This window comes from Sinocyclocheilus rhinocerous, unplaced genomic scaffold (assembly GCF_001515625.1).
Source record: "Sinocyclocheilus rhinocerous isolate Xijiao unplaced genomic scaffold, SAMN03320098_v1.1 scaffold22, whole genome shotgun sequence".
NCBI lineage: Eukaryota > Metazoa > Chordata > Actinopteri > Cypriniformes > Cyprinidae > Sinocyclocheilus > Sinocyclocheilus rhinocerous.
Genome location: NW_015642832.1, coordinates 563237 through 584912, shown reverse-complemented (window position 1 = coordinate 584912; position 21676 = coordinate 563237). Strand labels below are relative to the sequence as shown.

At 39.4% G+C, this 21676-nt stretch overlaps 1 protein-coding gene across 3 annotated transcripts in view; it reads left to right on the top strand.

The window, feature by feature from the left end:
- LOC107756812 (teneurin-2-like) overlaps positions 1–21676 on the top strand; it is a 199642-nt gene that overhangs the window by 134629 nt on the left and 43337 nt on the right. For all 3 annotated transcript variants that reach the window (XM_016574099.1, XM_016574098.1, XM_016574100.1), the window contains 2 exons: positions 2401–2639; positions 19205–19327. In XM_016574099.1, coding sequence (XP_016429585.1) covers positions 2401–2639; positions 19205–19327 — 362 coding nt within the window. The remainder of the gene's footprint in view (positions 1–2400; positions 2640–19204; positions 19328–21676) is intronic.

Here is a 21676-nt window from a genome sequence, read left to right as displayed (position 1 = left end):
AATTATTTACTGAACCCTTAAATTAATCAATTATATAATGAAAGCCATAAAAACAGACAATTAATTGCCGTGACTATTTTTAGACAATTAATCGTCAGGCAAATTTCATAATCGTGACAGCCCTATATGAAATAACCCCCCACAAAGCAGGAGACATAGAGGGGACAATACAAGCCAAAACAAGAACAAAACACCCCCGCTGCGTGCAGCTGAAATCAACCACACACTCATCACAATGAAAACATCGACCTTAGAAATAATGAACGTGAACACTGGGATAATCGCCGATGTATATGGCGAACCTCCATTGAAATGCATACACAAGAATGCTTAGTTATTTAATTTAACCGGTTTCATGTCCGTTACTATCGGCGTGTCCTCAGAGCGATTACATATGCTCTAAACTGCGTTTTGCTCCAACTGTATAAACACAGATGCTAAATGCTGCTGCTAATATGCTTAATATTCACTCCTGCATACAAGTGAGTCAAATATGAGGTATGAACTTGCAATTATGAGAAAGAAGTCACATTGTAATATATAAAGAAATGTGAAAAAAATAAAGGTGCAAAAATGGTAATGTAAACATGGTAATGTACATGACAATGTTAATGTATTTGGTCTTGGCGGAATAGATCTGCTACGCTGCTGCTGCTGCTGTTGCTGCGGTACCGAGACTTGCTACTGCCAATACATCCACAACATGCTGCTGTGAGCATGTAAGAAATATTACTGCTGCAGATATAACATGCATGAAATAACCCCCATATAGCGCACATGAATCACCTCGTAGCAGATCTATACAGGTGGAGCTGGGGAAGGTGGAGGGTTTCTGAAGCAAGCTGCAACTGCTACGGCAAGCACTAGTCATGTATTTGAATGTTGAGCAGCGAGCTCATTGGCTACCGATACAGGAGAGAACCAATCAGCTGTGCCATGTGATAATGCTATTAGGTCAGATTGAGTTAGACCTATCGGACTGCGCCATCTAGAGTTTCATGCCAGAACTCTGCATTTATTTTTGATTTTCTATTTATCAAAGAATCTTGAAAAAAGGAATGATGGTTTCTACAAAAATATTAAGCAGCACAAGTGTTTTCAACATAGTAATAATAAACGTTAATTGAGCATAAAATCAACATTACTGAAGGATCATGTGGCACTGAAGACTGGAGTTATGGCTGCTAAAAAAAATCAGCTATGCATCACACAAATAAATTACACTTTAAAACATATTAAAATAGTTAAATTAATAATAATAATTCTCTCTGTTTCATTAAATAATGCACTCTTGGTGAGCATAGGAGACTTCAAAAACATTGAAAAAACATACAGACCCCAAACATTGAACAGTACTTTTGAATAACATGAAGGTGAGTAGATGGTGTTAGATGTTATTCTAGTTTATTTCTAGCTGTAGATTTGTAGTTGAGTTTCTGGCTAGTGCTCATGGGTTGTTCTGGCTGTGGGCAGCAGGGAGCAGTTGGATGCCTAGCAGGGGGGCGACAGAGAGGCCTGTTGGAGTCAGAGTGGACCGCCTGTCCTGAACAAGACACATGGACAAAGATCTAAGGCTGGTTTAGCATAGGACCTCAGCCTGAGCCAAACCTAGGGCTCATCAAAGCTTCCTGGTCAACTGTCGTCTGCTTTCATCCCCTTCCCATCTGCCCCCATCCGCAAACACGCATACACACGTTCCCCCTTTTAGCCCACCTTTGACTCCAATGTTATTGCATTATTTGCAATAAAATTGGCCTGCATGTCACAGCAAACTGGTGCTTTGCTGAGCACTTTATCATCACCATGACCTCTTGTGTTATGTCTGATGGTGATAATCTTTTGAATTATAAAGGTTCGATGCAGTCCAAGGTGCTTAGAACTGTTATTCAGTATCCTACTGAGCACAGTGATTTAACAACAACAAAAATCAATTCTCTCTACTGACCATTCGATTGGAGTTGTCTTTATGATGCATTCAGTCTTCACTGCAAGTACACAAAGAAGTAGTCTAATGCCTAATACTTTCTAAATGACCAGAGTTGTGTTAAATGAGCCTCATTTAAAGCCATTATTGTACAAATTGAACTGGTTGTTAGGAAAACTACAGCATGAGAACAAATTGAATAACATGAGCTTCTGGAAAATGTGAATGAAACAAATAGCCTACTCCCCAGAGTTAGCCATTAAATAAGCTTAAACAGGCTTTTTTTAGTCATTCAGCTCATTAAAGAAGATTTTTATGAGATTTATTAAAGTCCAGTAAAGCTGTGGGCATATTGACAATTTTCAGAATGTTTAGCCTAGAAGTAAGATACTGTAAGAAAAAGATTTTTCTTCAGTTGGTTAAAAAGGTGCTGACAAGTGCTGTGTTATCTTTCTTTTCTTTCTTTCCTCTTGTAGACACTTTCTTTTCAAGACGCCGTCTGGGAGCACTCCTCTGTTCAGCAGCTCTTCACCAGGTTATCCCTTGACTGGTGGTACCGTCTACTCCCCACCACCCCGGCTCTTACCCAGAAACACATTCTCCAGGAGCTCCTTCAAGCTGAAGAAGCCCTCCAAGTACTGCAGCTGGAAATGCACTGCTGTGTCTGCGATCGCAGCCGCTGTGCTGCTGGCCATCCTGCTGTCTTATGTCATAGGTATGTCTTTCAAATCATTGTTTGTCATGGATGATTTTGTCCCCAAATAAAATGCAACTGGGATCTGCTACAGTGGAAGCATCCCCAGTTGTTCAGGAGGTGTTTTTATTTCATTAGTTGATATTAAAATTAGTGCTGTCAAACGATTAATCGCGATTAATCGCATCTAAAATAAAAGTTTTTGTTTACATGATATATGTGTGTGTGCTGTGTATATTTATTATGTATATATAAATACACACACATGCATGTATATGTTTAAGAAAAATATGTTACGTTTATATATGATTTAAATTATATGAATATAAATATATACATGTAAATACATGTAAATATTTTCAGAATATATGCTGTATGTGTTAGGGCTGCACGATTATGACAAAAATCATAATTGTCGATTATTCCCTTGAAATTGTAAGTGCGATAATTAATTACGATTATCAAAATTTACATTGAATGATGTTTATACCATTGTTTGATGCAACTGCATGCCGTATTTTTATATGAAAATAAACAAGCTGAAAACACTCTAACTGAAAAACTTTTAGTGCTTTTCTATAGTATTAAGCCTGAAATGTGAACTATATATATTATGTAAACAAAAACTTTTATTTTGGATGCGATTAATCACGATTAATCATTTGACAGCACTTATTAAAATGAATTGCAATCTGGCATTGAATTTGTTTTGCTGAGTGATTGGTTCAGTTGTGATCAGTGGCAGAAAAAAATTCAGCTATGAGACAAGTCTTTAATATTTTGTGATATGAACCACAACCATAAATGTGTGTCCATAATCTTTACGCTGTGATGTCCTTGAGGATTCATGCTTGAGGCCAAAAAAAAGAAACTTTCTTAGCATAAAAGTAACTTTTTAAGCAATTTATCATGATGCAAACTGTGATATTTAATTCACATTTTACAATTCAATCATGCATAATTAGGTCCTGAACTGAATTCATGGATCCTTGATGGATCATTTATTGCTGTCTAAACAATAAGTCAGCAACCACGGAATGATAAATCAATTAATTTAATTAGACACTCCTTAAATGTCATGAGCACGAGTTACCGTAGTTAGCAGAGGGTTTGCTGGGCGGTGCTCAGTGTCCTCTAGCACACCATGGCCTTTCAAAGCTCACAGAATGACCCTGAGATGACTCACTCAGAAAAATGACATTTATCACGAAGAACGAAGCACTTCAAAGCGTCTTTGATAAACCATTGATGTGTGTTATTGTTGTGGTACAATTGCAGCAAAGCAAATACCCACGCAGAGGGGCGGAAGGAGCCTCAACGTGTGGACGTTTACTTCAGACGGCAACATGTGATTCACCTGCCGTTTGATATGAGCTGTGTTTCGGATGTATTTGGGAAGGAGGGTTTGGTCTTATCAAGGCACCTCTCTGCAGGGAGTGTTGCTTAGTTTCAAATCTAAAGTTCCTCTCTTTTTATAAAAACAGATTTAGGTTAAGTTCTTAGTAACTGAGAAGCGAAAAGTTGTAAAGTTGTTCTGATACATCTTCAAGTGAATTTGTTAAAAAAAGACCAAAAAACCCCCATGTTTTAGTGCATTTTCGTGGGTGAGTGTTGCACTTGAATGGTAAGGAAAGGCAAAAGAGACTGCGTGTAGAGTCCGATAAGAGTTGGATCCCTTCCAGAAACACAGTTGATGGTAAATGTCACCAAGCACCTTGAGTCTGCGCCAGTCTGCGAGAGAGTTGCACTTTTACAAAGCAGTGAAGAAAACAACGTTCTGTCTGGCAGCGGACGGGCCTGACGGGCCACTCTGATGAAAGGCCCACCCAGTTTATTATACAAATATAATATTTGTTAAATACTTATTGTTTAATCTATTTTAACACAATTAGAGAACTATTATAACATCTCAAATAACTAAAATACATCAAATGTGTTTTTGCATAATTCTTATGCAGACTGCAATTTGCAGCTGTTTTAAAAAATGTTAGAAAAACAGCAGCAATGCATGATTCTGTAAAAAAAAGACTTTAAAAAACTCGCACTGACGAGGGAGAAAGCCCGTCCAGCAGCCCGCAAGTAACGGTAAGACTTTCAGTTCCAAGCGCGAACCGGTTCATTCTGTGAAGCCGGGACATGACTCACAAACATGACATTTCTGAATAAAAGAATTTTATACACTTAGCTATATCTAATTGGCATTTTCAATTAACATAGGCCTGTTACATTCTTCTTATTAGCCTATTAGGCCTATTATTATTATTAAGTTACTTTTATTAAATTAATATTACAATTAATTTGCCCCGCAATAATTTCATAGCGCATCACCGCATAACTGACGTGCTGTGAGGATAATAAAGATTAGGCTAGCTTACTCCTCATTGAAAATGTTTTTAAAAAAGTCTTCAAACAGGTTTATTATAGCTACAATGAATTATAGGCCTATAATTAAAATTATTAACACTGCAATCATCAATGAAAAAGCTTTATTTCAAGCACTGACTTTAAAAAAAAAAAAAAAAAAAAACTGTTTAACACGAAATACGTTTCTTCGCTCTTTATTTATTTATTTTAATTTTTTTTCCACTAGCCTATGTTCAGGCCACAAGAGAAATGTTAAGGGAGTAAATTAAAACATTTAGCTATGTAGGCTACCATTATCAGCATATGAAGTAGATTTGTCTCCTGTCGTCTCTGAGAGAATATGCGCAGTTAATGCAGCGTCAGATGTCGAAAGCGCCATCAGTTTTTACTTTCACTTTCTAGTGAATCGACTGAGATTAAGAGGTTCACCGCATAACTCTTGAGCAAAGTTTGCACGTTGCTTGTGTGATATCCATTGGCTCGCCTTCCTGATTAAAAACAATTATTTACAATATTGCGACATATAACCAACCCACCCACCCTTGAGTTCGTGGTTGGGGGCCGCGGATTTGCGCTACGCCACTGGACTCCGTCCGTTAGTTAGCCTAGTGCCCGCTTACTTTTGCCCAGGCCCGCCCAAAAATAAAATTCTGTCTACGCCACTGATCCTCACATTTACAATTTCAATATCTCATTTGTTTTTCTTTGTTTATTTTGCAGGCGTACTTGGCTTCTGCCTTATTTTTAGTTTTTGTACACATTTCCAAGTCAGTTTTTGCCTCAGTACCGTCAGACATTCATAAATATACACACATACACACTCTGAATATATGCTCAAGGTACTTTTGATGTGAGTGTGTTTTTAAATGAGAGTGTATTTGTGTGTCTGTGTCTTGTGCGCAGTGGCCTGTAAAGTGTTCTGTAACCTATTCCAAAACCTCAGGGACTTCTTGCCGGTACAATGCGACTCTTAATGCATATGTGTGGCTGGTCCACTGAGCTGTAACCACCCACCGAGCAACACTGTTCATTGCCTGAATCGCACAGGTTCTTGAAAAGTTTCCACCAGACTTCACACAACACTTTGTATTTGAATGCACACTTGGACTGAAAGCTGCAGTTCTCCTGGTCCATACCGTACACCACATAGTAGTGTGCTTTGTTTTGTTTTCTTTGGATATAATAAGTAATGTTGCCTCTTTCAAAGGAAATAATAGTGTATAATAGTCTATATAATATACTTATTTGTATTTATAGTAGTAGTCTGGCATTATATTTTAATATTATTTTCCAGTAATTCCTCATGCATTTCTTTATTATATGATAAATACAGTTTGGGTTCTGTAAGTGTTTTTCTCTCTCTCTCTCTCTCTCTCTCTCTCTCTCTCAGCAGCCATTACTACAGTCTTCCATGTTAAATTATCTTTTAGAAATTATTCTAATATGCTGATTTGGTGCTCAAGAACCATTTCTTAAAATTATCAATGTTGAAACAGTTGTGCTGCTTAATATTTTTGTAGAAAACATGATAGATTTTGCAGTTATTGATGTATAGAGAGTTCAAAAGAACAGAATTTATTTGAAACAGAAATCTTTTATAACATTATAACTGCTTTTGAACAGTTGTGTTTTTACACTTTTACCTTGAAAAATATTTAGAAAATAGACTTTTATTTATTTATTATTTATTTTATGTTTTAATTGGTGGTTTTTAGATTTCATTTTTGGTCACACTTTATTTTAAGGTCCAATTCTCACTAATAACAAACCATTAACTACAACTTTTGCCTCAATAAACTACTAATTTGCTGCTTATTAATAGTTAGTAATGTAGTTGTTGTCAGACTTTTGGACCCGTTTTGCCTCCGTAGTTCTTCCTGTGTTTCCTTTTATGGTATTTTTCCTGTTCTTTTTTAGTTTTATTACTTCAAGATTCCATGCACCTGTGTTCCCCTGATTGCCCTGGGTTTATAAGCCCCAGTCTGTTCAGTCTGGTTTTTGTCAGGTCTACTTGTTGGATGTTGTGTGTTTCCCATGTTCCTGTTGTGGATTTACCCCTGTGATTCAAGTATTAAAGACTGTTGAATGTTTCTCCTGAGTTCTGGCCTGGGAGGAACGAGCCCTCCATCGTTCCTCCCACAGCGAATCGTGACAGAAGACCCGACCAAAACAGTTACCTCCGTGTGTCTACCCTCCGTTTTTGTTTCCGTTTTTTATGCCTCAGTGTTTTGTTTCCGTTGTGTTTTTCATGGATCCCCTCTCCCGTCCGGAGTACCTCCTCCTCCTGCTGGAGCAGGGGGAGGGATCGCTCGAGGGCCATACTAGACTGTTCCTGGTCCTCGCTGCTCTAACCAGCTACCCGGACGACGCGCTCTGTGCGTTCTACGACACCAGTTTAAACATCTCGTGAAGAGCGCTGTCGTCCGAAGAGTGGACAGTCACAAGTTGTGGAATGGGATCTCACCAGTGCCACTCCGAACCCAGTGCCCAGCCCACCATCTCCCCGCTGCGCGGAGCGCATGGCCGAGCCCACCGCTGACGGAGAGCCAGAGCCCGCCGCGACCGACAAGCCATCGCCGCACGGAGCGACAGAGCTGAGGATCGCCGCGGAGCCAGAGCTGCTGATGAGGTCAGTCAAGGTGTGTGAGCCGGCAACAACGCCCTCCACGAGGGAGAAATCCGTGGACGGTGTGAGCGTGGAAAGGAGCTCCGCCCCCTGCACCGCGGCTGAGGGTGAGCTGTGTATGGCGCGGCAACTGTGCCACTGCCTCCTCCTCCGCTGTCATCTGGCAGCCCCTCTGCTCGTCCTCAGCCCACCATCTATGCGGTGCGAGCTCCGCGGGACTGCCATCCTCCAGCGACGCTGTGGTCGGAGTATCCCTGGACTCCACCTCCAGCCTCTGGGCTCCGGACTCCACCTTGGCCCGTCGGCTCCACCATGGCTCCTAGCTCCGCCGGGCTGCCTTGTTCCTCCGGCTCCGCCTTGGTCTGGCGTTGACCATCCTGCGCCTTGGGACTCCACTCCTCCGGCTTCACCTCATCCCTTCATCCCTTCGGCTCGGTCAGGCTCCTTCATCCCCATGGCTCCTCCTCAGTCCTCTGTCGCTCCGGCTCCACCGCGGCCTCCCGGATCCTCGCCTTCGCGCTGGTCCCCCGGATCCTCGGCATCCCCCTGGCTCGTTGGCTCTCCATCTCCACCTCTGCCTCGGGCTCCTCCACCACCTGCTCCGCTGCCATTGGTCGGCCCCCTGGAGTCGGCGGCCATTCCTCCTCCATGGCTCCTCCCTCCGTCGGCTCCACCGTGGGCCGCCCTTATGGCTGTGGCCTGGGTCCTGCTGCTCCGGGCCCCTCCTGTCTCCTCCCTGGCTCCTGCCTCCTTCGTCGCCTCCCTGGTCTCTGTCTGCCGGTCCCCTCCCGGGTGTCCGTCCTCCTCCCGAGCCGCCTCCTTAGTTCCCACCCGTTCCCCCCCTCTGTTGTTGTTGTCCGCGTCTCCATCGTTCCTCCCACAGCGAATCTTGAGAGTTGTTAAGTGTAGTTTGTTAATAATAGGCATGCTAATAAGCAACTAATGGTGAGAATTGGTCCTTATACTAAAGTGTTACCTAATTTTTTTTTTCTTGAAAATTGGAAAAATTGAAGATTTTCCAAATCATATGAAACTTACATAAAAAAAAATTTAAGAATCTGGCACATGTTTGAAGCTACATTAAAATATTTTTCCTTTTATTTATTTTGAACCTTCATATGTTGGCCAACTAGCAGAGAGCTGTTACTTTCATTTTTGACTGTGGCAGTAATATGAACTAGCTTCAAAGCACATTTGCATTATTAATAGAAGAATAAAATTCCAGTCCCAGAATTCCAAGTGCACTCCTATTGAAATCCAGCATTCCAGTGCTTTGTCCACTGCTCACCCGTGGCATCATTACATCGTCAAGCTGTCGATGGCTGATCCAGAGAATGTGTGTCTTGTCATTCTTGTGTCAGAGGCAGCATCCCTTGCCTGAGGTGCAGGCATCTGGATGCAGGTTGCTAGGAGACAGGTGTTGCGGTTCTGATGTGGGAGGTAGTGGGGAGGTGGGGGTTCCGCACGGGGCTCGGCGGCTGCGTCTGTCTGCCATAAGGCCACTGTGACTAATCTGGACTAATTGGTGAAAGATGATGAAAGAAGCAGATGAAAGAAGGAGGGATAAATGATGGATGTCTAAAGGCTAAGTGAAGTATTCTGCCCCCCACCGCCTCCTCGCAAACGTAGATGCAGCGGATAGCTGAGTGTGTTGCGTTCTGTGCATACGAACATCAGTCGTAATGAAGAGTTAAGTGAGAGCCGCATCTGGATGACCTGAATCCCTCAGGAGACAGTGAGAGATTCGACCGCTTGATTAGAAACACTTAAGGACAATATGAAATGACATTCACAATGCATTTATGTTCCATAACATGATGTGTTTTTGAGTGAAAGTAAATGTTCAAAGGGAAATTATGCAGGTGAGACATGAATTTATTCATCTGATTTGTTTGAATTTACAATGTCTGTATTGGCTAATGCAGATATGCCAATGATTTACAATTCTTTATCGAATGATTTTGTATTGATCCACTAAAATTAATCTGAATTATAATTATTATTATTTTTGTGCATATATCAGACTTGAGCTAAGTTTAATAGCCAAGGCCAAGAAAGGCCAACCAACATTCTGCATCATGATTTCTACATTTAAAGAAAATAAAGGACCCACTTTTCATTAAGTGTTTTTAACCACTATGTAATAACATTTAAATTGATAATTTCATACAGTGCACCTACTGTGAAAAAAAAAATTGTACTTCCATTAAATAAAACATGCATGTAATTACATCTGTAATTATTTCTGTAATTACATGTGTAAATCCAAAACAACTATTTTAATTTATTTGTTTATTTACTCTTTATTTGCAATTATTTATTTGCCATAAATAGACCGTACACTATAAAAAATAAAAATCTGTAAAAAAGGGCACAATGCACTGTATTAATATGAAGGAATTTTCTGTATTGATTTTTTACAGGTGTTTAACCTGTATTTTGAGTTTTGCACTTCATTGCGTTGTGTTTTAGGGTTAACGGAAATGTCCGTAAAATTAATGGATAATGTCCTGGGAGAAAATTACCAGTACATGTATGTTTTTACAGTGTAGTTAAAGAATAATATAAAGTGGGACCAAAATATGTATTTTTATTGACACAATATATCACACCCTTGAAAGCTGATCACTGGCTTGTGAGTCCACAGAAAACAAACTTATTGACAATGACAAAATTTTGGGTCACTTTATTCTGCATTTCATTTATACAAAATGAAATCTGGACAGCCGTCTGTGAGTCTAACGTAATATACCCAGCTATTCTGTTTCTGTTTGTCATATATATATATATATGCTTGACGTTGGACGTTCAATATTCGCAAGTGTAGGGACCGTCTCTAAAGTTACATACGACATACGTTAGATTTGTGATATTTTGTTAAAATAAACTGTCAAATTATATCTAAATATTGCTAAATATACCTGATTCGTAGATGAACACTTTACAGTTGGTTTTGTGACTGTAAGTCATTCTCTTCAAATGCTATTGAAGTTACAATCATGTATACCAATGTCGTATTTAACTTTAGAGATGGTCCCTAAACTTGCGAATATAGACGTCAACTGCCAGTGGGCCGCGATTCCAAAAAGCATTGTGAGCCTGAGTAGACCGTAGGTCTAACTAGGTCCTTTGGTGCAACTGGTTTACGATTGCATTTAGGCTCACAAGGCTTTTGGGAGTCACGATTTTCTCTGTGTAATTCGACACTAATACATATAGGAAAAAGGTCATAAAAATAAATTCAGGATTACATTTATTTTGTGCTTTACAATTAAATTTGTATAATCTTAATTCAAGTGATGAAGGATTTTGAAAGTGTGACAGAAATCAGTGTTGAGTCCTACTGTAAGGTTAACCCTGCCTGGTTCAATGTTTTTTTTTTTTTTTTATGACTAACAGTTGAAAACATTTGTTAGAAATGTAGAAAAGTAATCAAAAAGTAATCAAATGTAATTAGTTACATTACTTTAATAAAGTAATTGAAATAGTTACACTACTTATTACATATTAAATAGGGCAACTTGTAATCTGTAACCTATTACATTTCCAAAGTAACCTTCCCAACACTGTATATATCAAAATCAGCAAAAAGTCAGTAAAAGCTATGCCCCTATGCTATTGCTGAATAATTTAGATGCTTTGAGAATCGTTTGGAAATCGTGATTCTCTGAATTGACATCAATTGAGGAGCCTGAAGATTCCCTTGTCCGCTGATGAATCATGTACATTAAGATCAGGATTGTGAATTAATAAAGTACCTGCTTTGATTTCATGTTGACTGTTCATCATCTATTCAGTTGCAGAGCGACGTGAGCAGGAAGTGTAATGACTCACCATTCCAGCTCCTGCCAATGAGACAGTGACTTGTTTATGAAAACAGGTCAAGTCTCCGTCAGGTCTACGGTAACATGCTGTATGTCAGTCAGAATGAGTCATTATGTGTCCACTTACCAGCGCTCTCTGTCAGCAGGGACTTTTACTGTCACCTGCCCATTTTATATTTGTCCTCACGCGCACCCTGGCAGCCTCGTGGCGCGCTCTTCCACCCATACGGGCACGCAAACAAACACAACAATCAGTCACACACCTACACACCCCGAGATGTTGGAGATTCTGTCTCGTGGAGATAATATGTTCGCCAGCCAATCTCTAACTCGCAGCCCCGCGCCGTCTGCCTGACTCAAACTGACACACTCCAGCGTACATGCCCGAAGCTGATTAAAATGACACTTTTCATTTTTTACTTTCACTTTTATATTTACTTTCCCCTTTATTCCGTGTTTTTCTGACATCTGCTTAATATTAAAGCCACTGAGTGACAGGAGAGCGAAATAGTTTGATTAGAGCTTCGCGTGCATATACGTTCGGATCGCGGGACAGAGATCGTGGGATCCCCATCGTCACTCTATACCTGCGATAAAAATGCTGTCAGTCAAAGCATCAGGCTTTCCGCTGGTGCGTAGGACTGAGAGAGGGAGAAGAGGTGAATTTGCACGTGTGTGTGTGTGTGCGTTTTACCATGGGGAGTGATTGTTGTGCTCTGGGTATTTGACGAGCCGAGTGGAATAGATTGGATCCATCTCGTCATGCCCACGCAGGAGGTTCAGGGAGGTGTGTGTGTGTGTGTGTGTTAAACTCAGAGACCTTGCATGCCTGAAGCAATATCCTTGATTTTTTATATATTTTTTTCTTCTTTTTTTTTGAGCGCATATGTGTTTGTGTGGCATTTTGGGACGAGTTTTATCTAGGGATTGGAAGTTTTCCCAGGGTGCTTTGAGAGTTTTTTGGTCAACAGTCAAGACTGAGTGAGCTGATGTAATCAGATGGAGCTGGTCCTCGGGGTGCGGCGGTTCACTGTAGCCTTTCATTTATATTCATAGCAGCAGAACTCGTGCACCTCGAATCAAAACACACATCAAAGCCACACACACACACTCCAAGGAGATCAGCAGCAATGAAAACAACAGTTTCACCTTCAACGAGAGGCTGATAGTGTGTGTCTGCTTTTGAAGGTGATATGCAAGGCTGGGGTGTTTTTGCTTTCGCATTCCTCTTTCTTGGTCAATCAGAAAGTTTTTAGATTGGCGGAGAGTAGGACCACATAATCTGGTCACAAATCATATTGTAATTATTTTGCAGTAATGAAATTATAGGAATTGTCTCGGGGGTGCAAAAACTAAGGAACATTTCTTTGCAGTCATACCACCTGCGAATATACCCCTCCCAGCTAAACAAACCCAACTTTTAGTTACATTTTCTCTTAGACTGCTATTTATTCATAACCCAGTAGAAGTGAATATTATATTTTTTAAATATTAGTTTTTAATGTGTTTAATAATATTTTTATTAACACAATATTGCCACAAAAAGAACTGTTTTTATCAGCAATACTATTTCACCACAATACAAATGCCCAACACAAGAGCATACTGTCACAACATAATAATAGTTGTTGTTAATAATAATTATTGTTAATAATAATTAATTATTATTGAATATTGTTAAATATTCTTTACTTTCAAGCCACACCACTTTGACTGAACCCCTAAGTCTTAACCCCTATCAAACCACTTGTAAAATAATAATCATCATCATACATTTTTTTTAAATATAAATATTATATTATATATTTATTATTATTATTGAATACTAGAGATTTTTATTATTTCACAAATTGTATTGTTTATTTTATATAATATTTATATTGGGTTGTTTGTTTTTTAACTTTCATGCCACATTTCTTTGGTTGAGTCTCAGACTCTTTATTCTTTTTGTGAACAAACCACTTGTGTGTTGATTTCTCAAAAAAGAGACCATGAGCTCCATACATGTTTGTGGTGTGTAGTACACAACAGATGGAAAGAATGCCATCCTTTCACTTTAAAGCACACAGTGCATGCAGGCTATAGATTTATTTAATTAAACTGCACTAGCCTGCAGTGCGACTTTGATTGTATTTTGATTAATTGTGCAGCCCTTGTGTAGACATTAAACAAGCCTTCTGTAACATCAGGTGAAGATTGCTGTGAAGTGAGGATGAGTTGCGTCAGGTTGATTGAGGTACAACTGTGTGTGTGTGTGTGTGTGTGTGTGTGTGTGTGCATGCGTGCACGTGAGCTCCACGGGGACACACTTGCATGACTGTTTTCATTCACACAGCTCATTCAGGTAGCAACTGTTCCCGGACAAAGAGAGGGAACGATGAAGCTCTGGGGGTTCTTACCCTCTGGTGAGCTTTCCTCTCACTGGGTTCGCTGACCATCTCACTGTCTTCTGGTCCTCCCAGCTTTTGTAGCTTGACTTCAAAGCAGCCCATAGCCCATTTGCTGGCTGTGCAAATTGGACAAGTGTGTTTTTGACTTTCTGAACCATTGGTGGACCACAAATCCTGGCGTCTCCCAAACCATTATAGGAGGCCCCACCCACAAATTGTGACCTCATGCACAAGAGTTTGGGGGTGGAACAGTATTGCTGATAGAGACAGACAGTTATGGTCTTTAGGTGCAATATAGAATTTGTTTGTTTGTTTTTGTTTGGGTTTTTTTTGCACAGCAATAGTGCCTTCCTGAGTTTCCTTAATTTTTTTATGTTTGACAGTTACTTTTCAAAAACTTTTCCTGTACATTCGTCCTCCTCTTCTACAACTTTTACTTTTCCTGTACATTCGTCCTCCTCTAATACTCAAGTATACTATACTAAGTGTACTGTCAACTTTGATAATTCAGGGACACATATTTTTTCCCTGTTGTTTTAACCCTGAATAGCAAAGTAAAAAATATTTAAAATTTTTTAAAGTCTCTACCTATGTCTTTTTCCTATTTTTGTTATTACACAATGCAAAAAAAAAAAAAATCATGGAAGTCACAAAGTCACGTTGTGAAATATGAAGTCACATTGCAGTATTGTAAAAGAAAAGTCACCTTTTTATTGTATTTTATTATATATATTTCATTTTAATTACACTGAAAAAAAAACCCTGCCTTTTCAAATCTATTCAGTACACATTTCACTGTAACTTAGTCCTAAATGAGAGGAAAGTTATTCCAGAATGGAGCTCTGGTCTAAAAACCTTCCTTCACATTAGAGTAAGACAGGTGATGGACAGCTGCTCCATCATGTCAATTAGAATGTGTCTTCTGCATGTTGTGCACCTGACCAATAACTACCATTCAAGCACATGATGTCTCCCTTGATTTATCTGTGAAACCACAGCCATTTGATGTGGCTTCTATGCAGAGCAAAATCATAATACAGTAATGCACTCCAACAGACTTTCACACATGTTGTCAAGCCTCCAGAGACTTTCCGCAGAGCACCTCAGCAGCACGACGACCACGTATAGTTGTTTCATAAAGATGACAGCACTATCTGTTTAGTGTCGTCCTCAATTTCCAAGCATCTCTCATGCTGTCAGAGGTGAGTCAGCTCTCTTCTGCAGTCATTCTGCAAACGTGAGCTCACGAAGGAGATCAGCTGACTTACTCGTGGCTTGATGTTCAAGGTCATGCCTGAGGTCAGCGCTTCTCATGGATCACATCAGCAGCATCTTCATACACTGAACACATGCCAGATCTCTGAGAGGCCCTTCGTGGACCGCCAGTGGTTTAAAAAGCCACACACTTTGTGTAAAAGCAGTTCTGGGTTTGGATGTTAAAATACGTGCACTTTGGTAAAGAGTACAATAATGTAAGGATATCAGTCTTCCTGCAGCATCATTAGTGCAGAGTACCAACTCTGACTGACCAATCTCAAAATGATTATCAATTAATCAATTTAAAAAAACTGACCTCAAAATATTGTAACAGTAGTGGATATTAACCATACTTTAAAAATAATCGCAAGTTTATCATATTTGCCATACGTTTTCAGTGCATCCCTAATGTAAACCCAATTGGTTATGTCATTAAAATGAATGCAAAGATAAAAAACAAGTCTGATTCATATTAAAGTGTCAGTGCATTAGAACTTCTAGTGGAAACAGAGTCAGTTGAAAGTCACTCTAACCCTAAACTGAACATGTGACGCATGTAAGCATTAGGTCAAAAATGTATTACGGTTCTATTTTCAAAATGGATAGCTGAAGAAAGAGTTCCACTTTTGCAGTGCTGCTGTCAGCACCAACTCAGCTGGTACAGCTCAGTGAAATAAGTTTTGCAGCTCATGTCGGTTATAGATTTCATTTTCTCAGTGTGCTTTTAAATCCGAGAATAACTCCAGTCTGAAGACGCAGACTTCCTCAGGCAAGACAAGGGAATACTTTTGTCATCTGTATCCCCGTCTGTTCTCTCTCTCTTTCTCTTTCTTCCTGTTTCTCTCTCCATGCTTTAGGTAGGTAATATTATTCATCACTTTGAAGAGGTGAATTATACATAGAGATTACATAAAGTGAGATGCAGCATCTCATGAATTTCACATCTAACACATTTCCTCTTAATAATTAATGCTTATTTTGCAGACCGAAAATTAGTTTGTTGAAGATCTCCTCCAGATTTGATTAGCAAAAAAAAGTGCAAACTGACACTAATGTAATGCCAATGCTGCCAGACATGAGAGCAGTGTGCAGCCCTTACCTGACCCATAACCGGGCCCATTCTTCCACAGAAGACCAAAAATATCAAGATATTTCCTGTGCTGTCAGAGTGTTTTTCTCTAGATGGATGCTGAATGAACCTGCAGTATGTAAATTAATGTTTTAATTATTTTAATTGTATTTATTTATTCCACTGTTACTGTGGTTACTGTTAATTGAATATCCTCTGTTGACAAATAGTTGCCTTGTTAACACATTTGCAGCAAATGAAAACTTGTAAACATGCTGTTGAAATGGCTGAACATATTTAAATTCATGAGGTAGCGACATACCTTACATGAATTCATTGTAATATATTGTTTAAAACCTGTGAAACTAATTGGGTCAGACATTTGAAGAGGTTCGTCTGAACATAAATCCAGATTTTAATATTTGTTTTCTCACTATGGTGAAAATAATTTGCGATTCATCCTCCACTTTGTATTGAAACCATGCTTTAATCTCGTTATGTTGACCATGTTTGCTGCACTGGAAGAAAACCTGATGCTAAAATGATATTCAGTGATATTTAAAGGTTGAGTGACTTTTTTCTTTTGTGATTGAATTCAAAAAGGTTTAATAAATGTGAGGAGAGCAATCCGTTAGCATTTCATTTCAATAGCTGTTGTTCACCTGTACTTGCTGCCCTGTAAGCATACGACCTGGAGACTGGAATCTTGCTTAAAAAGAACTCCACAAACATATTTTTGTGGCCGATCACCTGAGCCATGAATGCAACTCTCTATTATAAGGGGAAAACATACATCTGTTTCACATGGAAGTCACAAGGTCACGTTGTGAGATATAAGTCCCATTGCGGAATATAATGTAATAGTTTGAGATACAGGGCCCTATCATACACCCTGCACAATGCGGCACCAGTCTAAGTGTTTTTTGCTAGTTTCAGCTCGACGCAGTTATCATTTTCACGTCCTGCGCCACGTTGTTTAAATAGCAAATGCATTTGCACCCATTTGTTCGCCCATGGGCGTGCTGGAATGAAAACCAGGTGTGTTCAGGTGCATTGCAATTTTGAGGCAACTGAAATAGACTGCGCCATAGACCAACTAAAACCAGGTCTAAAGTCAATGGCGCAGTATTTTTTTGTTATGTAAAGAGTGCGTTAGTAATATGCGCTTATAGGCGGGTCCACAACGTGTGTACACTGCTTTTTATACACAGGGATGCGCAGCAGCCCTCAAACATGCCAAATATTAAAAATTAAAGGATTACAATGTAAAAGATTATTATTTTGCATTATTATTATTAATGGGAGATGAGACTCTGATTGGTTTATTGCACGTTGTGCCCAAAACACACCCATTACTGATTAAGAGAATAGGGACAACCCTTTTAGTTAATGCACCGGGTGCACCAACCATTTTTCCCATCGTTAAACTCGCAAAAGTGGATTCGGACACACCCTAAGTGCACCTGCGCCTTGCGCTTCAGACCATGCGCTTAGATTGTTAAAATAGGACCAATAAAGTCACATTGCAATATTGTGAGAGAAAATTCACCTTTTATTTTATTTTATTTTATTATTTTTATTTACTTTCAATTACATAAAAAAAAAAATCACTCAGATATTGCTAGTAAATTTCAAACAATAACAAAGAAAATGGCAAGTAACACATTGAATTACATACTGAATTGCAATAATCTGTTTATTTTTTATTTTTTAAGATGTAAACAGGATCTTTAGTTTCTTGCTGCTTAAACCATCTAAAAAATTTGTGAACATCTAGAATAATACTAAAATATAATGAAATATTTGCATTTATGTTGCAATTTCAGCTTTGAATTCAACCAACAGCATGCAGAGGAATAAAACATTATGTTAGAGAGTTTCTCCACAGCACTGCTTAGTGCGACAAGATGTCTCAGGTCATAACAGGCCACCGTTGTCAGCGAGCGCCGCGATGAAATGGACGAAGAGAAAGCAGGAGGGATGGAGGACACGAGAAAGGTGAAAAGAACAATGAACGAGTGAGAGATAAGGCTGATTAGAGTATAGAGAGATAAGATGAGGAATAATGCGTGTGGGACAATGACTAGATGACATCAGAGCAGCTGACAGCCTGAAGGAGTCAGCTTTTTCTTTTGACCCCTCTTTTTCTTTTGATAACGTGCCCTCAGATGTACAATCAGGAGGTAGGGAAAGACTGAGTTGGCATTGATTTTGTGTGGATGAGATTGAGGGAGGGATAGAAGAGCTAGGGGGCGGAGGTGAGGTGTTATGGTTGATTCTGCGAACGTCAGCGTTTTCCTGCAAAATTTTTATGTGTGCGTCTGTGAGCGTATGGCTGTGCTTGTTTTCCCTTGGGGCATCTCGTTCGTAATTTCCACCAGCACATCGCAAAACTAACTTTCTCTGATCATTATCATATTTCTTAAACACGACTTGACATATTTGAATATTGCATATCGAGTGATCTCCATTGGAGCTGCAAAGTCTTGGAAGCACTGATTATACTACATATGGGGTGCGGAGAGAAGCGGGCGGCTAGCCAAAATTTTCTCTAGCGCACACACAAAAACAAGGAAGTGTTGAGAATATTTGGCATCTGTCACCAACTTTAAACTGTCTTCAGTTTATTTTTTTCCAAGACAATTTTCTTGTCCTCTCACGCCTTGCTCTGCAATACCAAGATAAGTGTCACTTCTTTCCTGACACCGTATTGTTGCATTTGAAATTTTGTGTTGCTTATGTGCCACCAGCTTCTGGTGACATATTCATATCTACGGCAAGTTTAGTATTCCTGTAGCAGTTTGGATTAAACTTGGTCCAACTAAACCTGTCTGGGCACGGAGCCCAAACAAAGCACAGACTGTAGTCAAAGTGTCATTGGCTATAATGAGTGTATTTGTATGCTACAGTCTCCTCTGTCAGCGAGAGTTATAGTTGTATGGGTGTCGCAGGCTCTCGGCTGTCAGGACGTGTCATCCATGTATACATAAAGTGGTTGGGAGGTGTAATGTAGTGTCATGTTCTATTTTTTAATTCTCTCTTTCTCTCCCTCACAGCTCTTAATCTGCTTGGCTTGAATTGGCGACTGAAGCCTACTGAAGGGCATCTAGTGAACACTGGCCTCAGCATGAGTATTCCTGGCATTGACGACGTGGCAACAGTGCCCTCCGGAGGCAGAGGTAAAAGCGAAAAACTCCTGCCAAAACCCTGAAATACAATCAATGTGAAATCCAAGTGACCCGATGACATGAAATGCAAACCCCCTGATGACATGAAGCCCAAACTGCCTTATGTTTACACTTGTCAGTCATTTTATTATGCACGATTCATGAGCGCATGTTATTCTAGTGGGGGAAAAGTTTTATAAGTCCCATCCTACTAATTTTTTTTTCTAGCTGAATATTTCACTTATTGAACAATTTTGTAATGTAATAACTAGGTAACAACAGTATAATAACAGTGTAATAAATATAATCAATTGCATCCTAGACTATTGTTGTTCACTGAGTCCCACCCTGCAATTTTATAGCTAAATATGTTTTCCCTCTTTGAAAAAAGATTTAGTTTTGTAATAACCTAACAATAACATCACAGCCTATGTTCACTAAGTCTAACTCATTTTACTCAGAAATATGCCACAATCATGAACGCTAAATGTGTTACGATTGAAGTTTTGTATTGTCTTCAACTCTTTTCAATGCCTCTTCTGCAGTTCTGCATGAGAAAGTAATGCTAATGCATTTATTTAAAATGATGAATAGATTTATTCACTGTTGGCTTGTTATAACACATGTTAGTCTCTGTCAGCTTGAGGCTTTGTAAGAATCATCTGAGCCCAACCAGTGATTGTCCTGTACTGTATATTGAGAGAGTACATTAGTGTAAAATCACAGTCTAGTGTGCCTTTTTCTAACGACAACCTTTGATCAACTGGGTTATTTAAATGAGACGTTTTGGATCTCAGTGGACTTTAGTTAATGGTTCAAAGCACTGGCTAACTCTCAGTGGCTCCGGCACAAAAGAATCTCCCCGTTTGTTGTGCGTTCACCTCAAATGATTTATCATTATCAGTGTCAACACGTTCAGATGATAACGACTGACATTGACCTTTAGAGAGTGCTGGTATTGACGTTCTTCACACAGAGTACACCTTCTTCTCCCTTTAGATGGGTCTTTATGAGAGAGAACACATAGATGCAAATCTAGGTTTAACTGTGGAGAATGTGTGTGTGTGCACAATCCTATTTGTTTTTGGGGTGTAATGAAAAAAACGTGCCTCCAAAACTCCAAAAACGTACATATACATACAATTCACCACAGTTTCCAATTCCTTGCATTACTATGTTATGAACACAAAACACATTTACCTAATACATTTTAGCATTTGCATCACCAGCTCCATATGTATGGCTTTTCTGATGTAGTAAAATTGCTTGGTATCTCACCTGGTACGTGCTTATATGAGTCCAGTGAAACAGGAGTCACAGTGCTGACTCAAACACACGTAGAATCAAGCTAAAACAATTTTATCTCATGTTTGCTTTTGTTTGTAGGTAGTACAATATTTTCAAATGCGATTTCAAAAGCATTTTGCGCCACTGTTCGGACATTACATTTCTGAACTGCTGCAATATGTACAACAACCAATGTAATAAAACCTTGCCACATTCACATTCATCTGTTTCAGGTAAAACTGAACATGCTTTTAGCAATACACTCACAGGACATTTCACTTTGAAAATGTTGCAAAATGTGTAATATTACTTTGCAGAAATGTCACAACAGGCACGTTTTTTCAGTGAGTCTGGGTTGGTAATGGAAGAACTCCTGTCTGATACAGGATGAACATAATGTGGGAGGAAGGACATTGTGTGCGAAGGCTTTAGAGTGCATTTGCTCTCTCTATCTCTTTCTCTATTTTTCTGAAGTGTTTTTTCTGAAGGGCTAGCTGTCCTAAAGACAGGCATGCACACAGACACGCGTGTTGTAGTGTGCTGTCAGTGGGGGAGGAGAAACATGATTCTAGACTCGCACCGTTTCAATGTTGTTGTTATGTGAATCTACAAGGCCCTTTCACATGACTCATGTCAGGACTTCAGTGAACTTCTCAACACAAGCATCATGTGTCTTTTTGACCTTGACATGAAAAGCGCTTCTGATAGCATCACAGAAGACCAATTTTTTGTGTGTGTGTATATATATATATATATATATATATATATATATATATATAGCTTGACAGTTAGAGATATTGAAAGCAAGCAAGAGAACTAACATGTCTTTGAGCTCGTGACTGAAAAAATACATTGCTGAAACCTTGAGGGATCTTTGATGCTACTAAGCCTTTGCGGTTGCTGTGAGGTGATTGATTCTTCACCTAACGTCACTATCTGGGAAGATTTGCATAACGCCGCCCAAATGTTCACGCAAAGACAGAATGCGTAACTTTATTGTTGCTGCCACCTCCGCCTCCATGTTGTGAAGACGCTGTGTGTTTCGTTGCAAAAGCGAAAATACTTTGTTTGGCC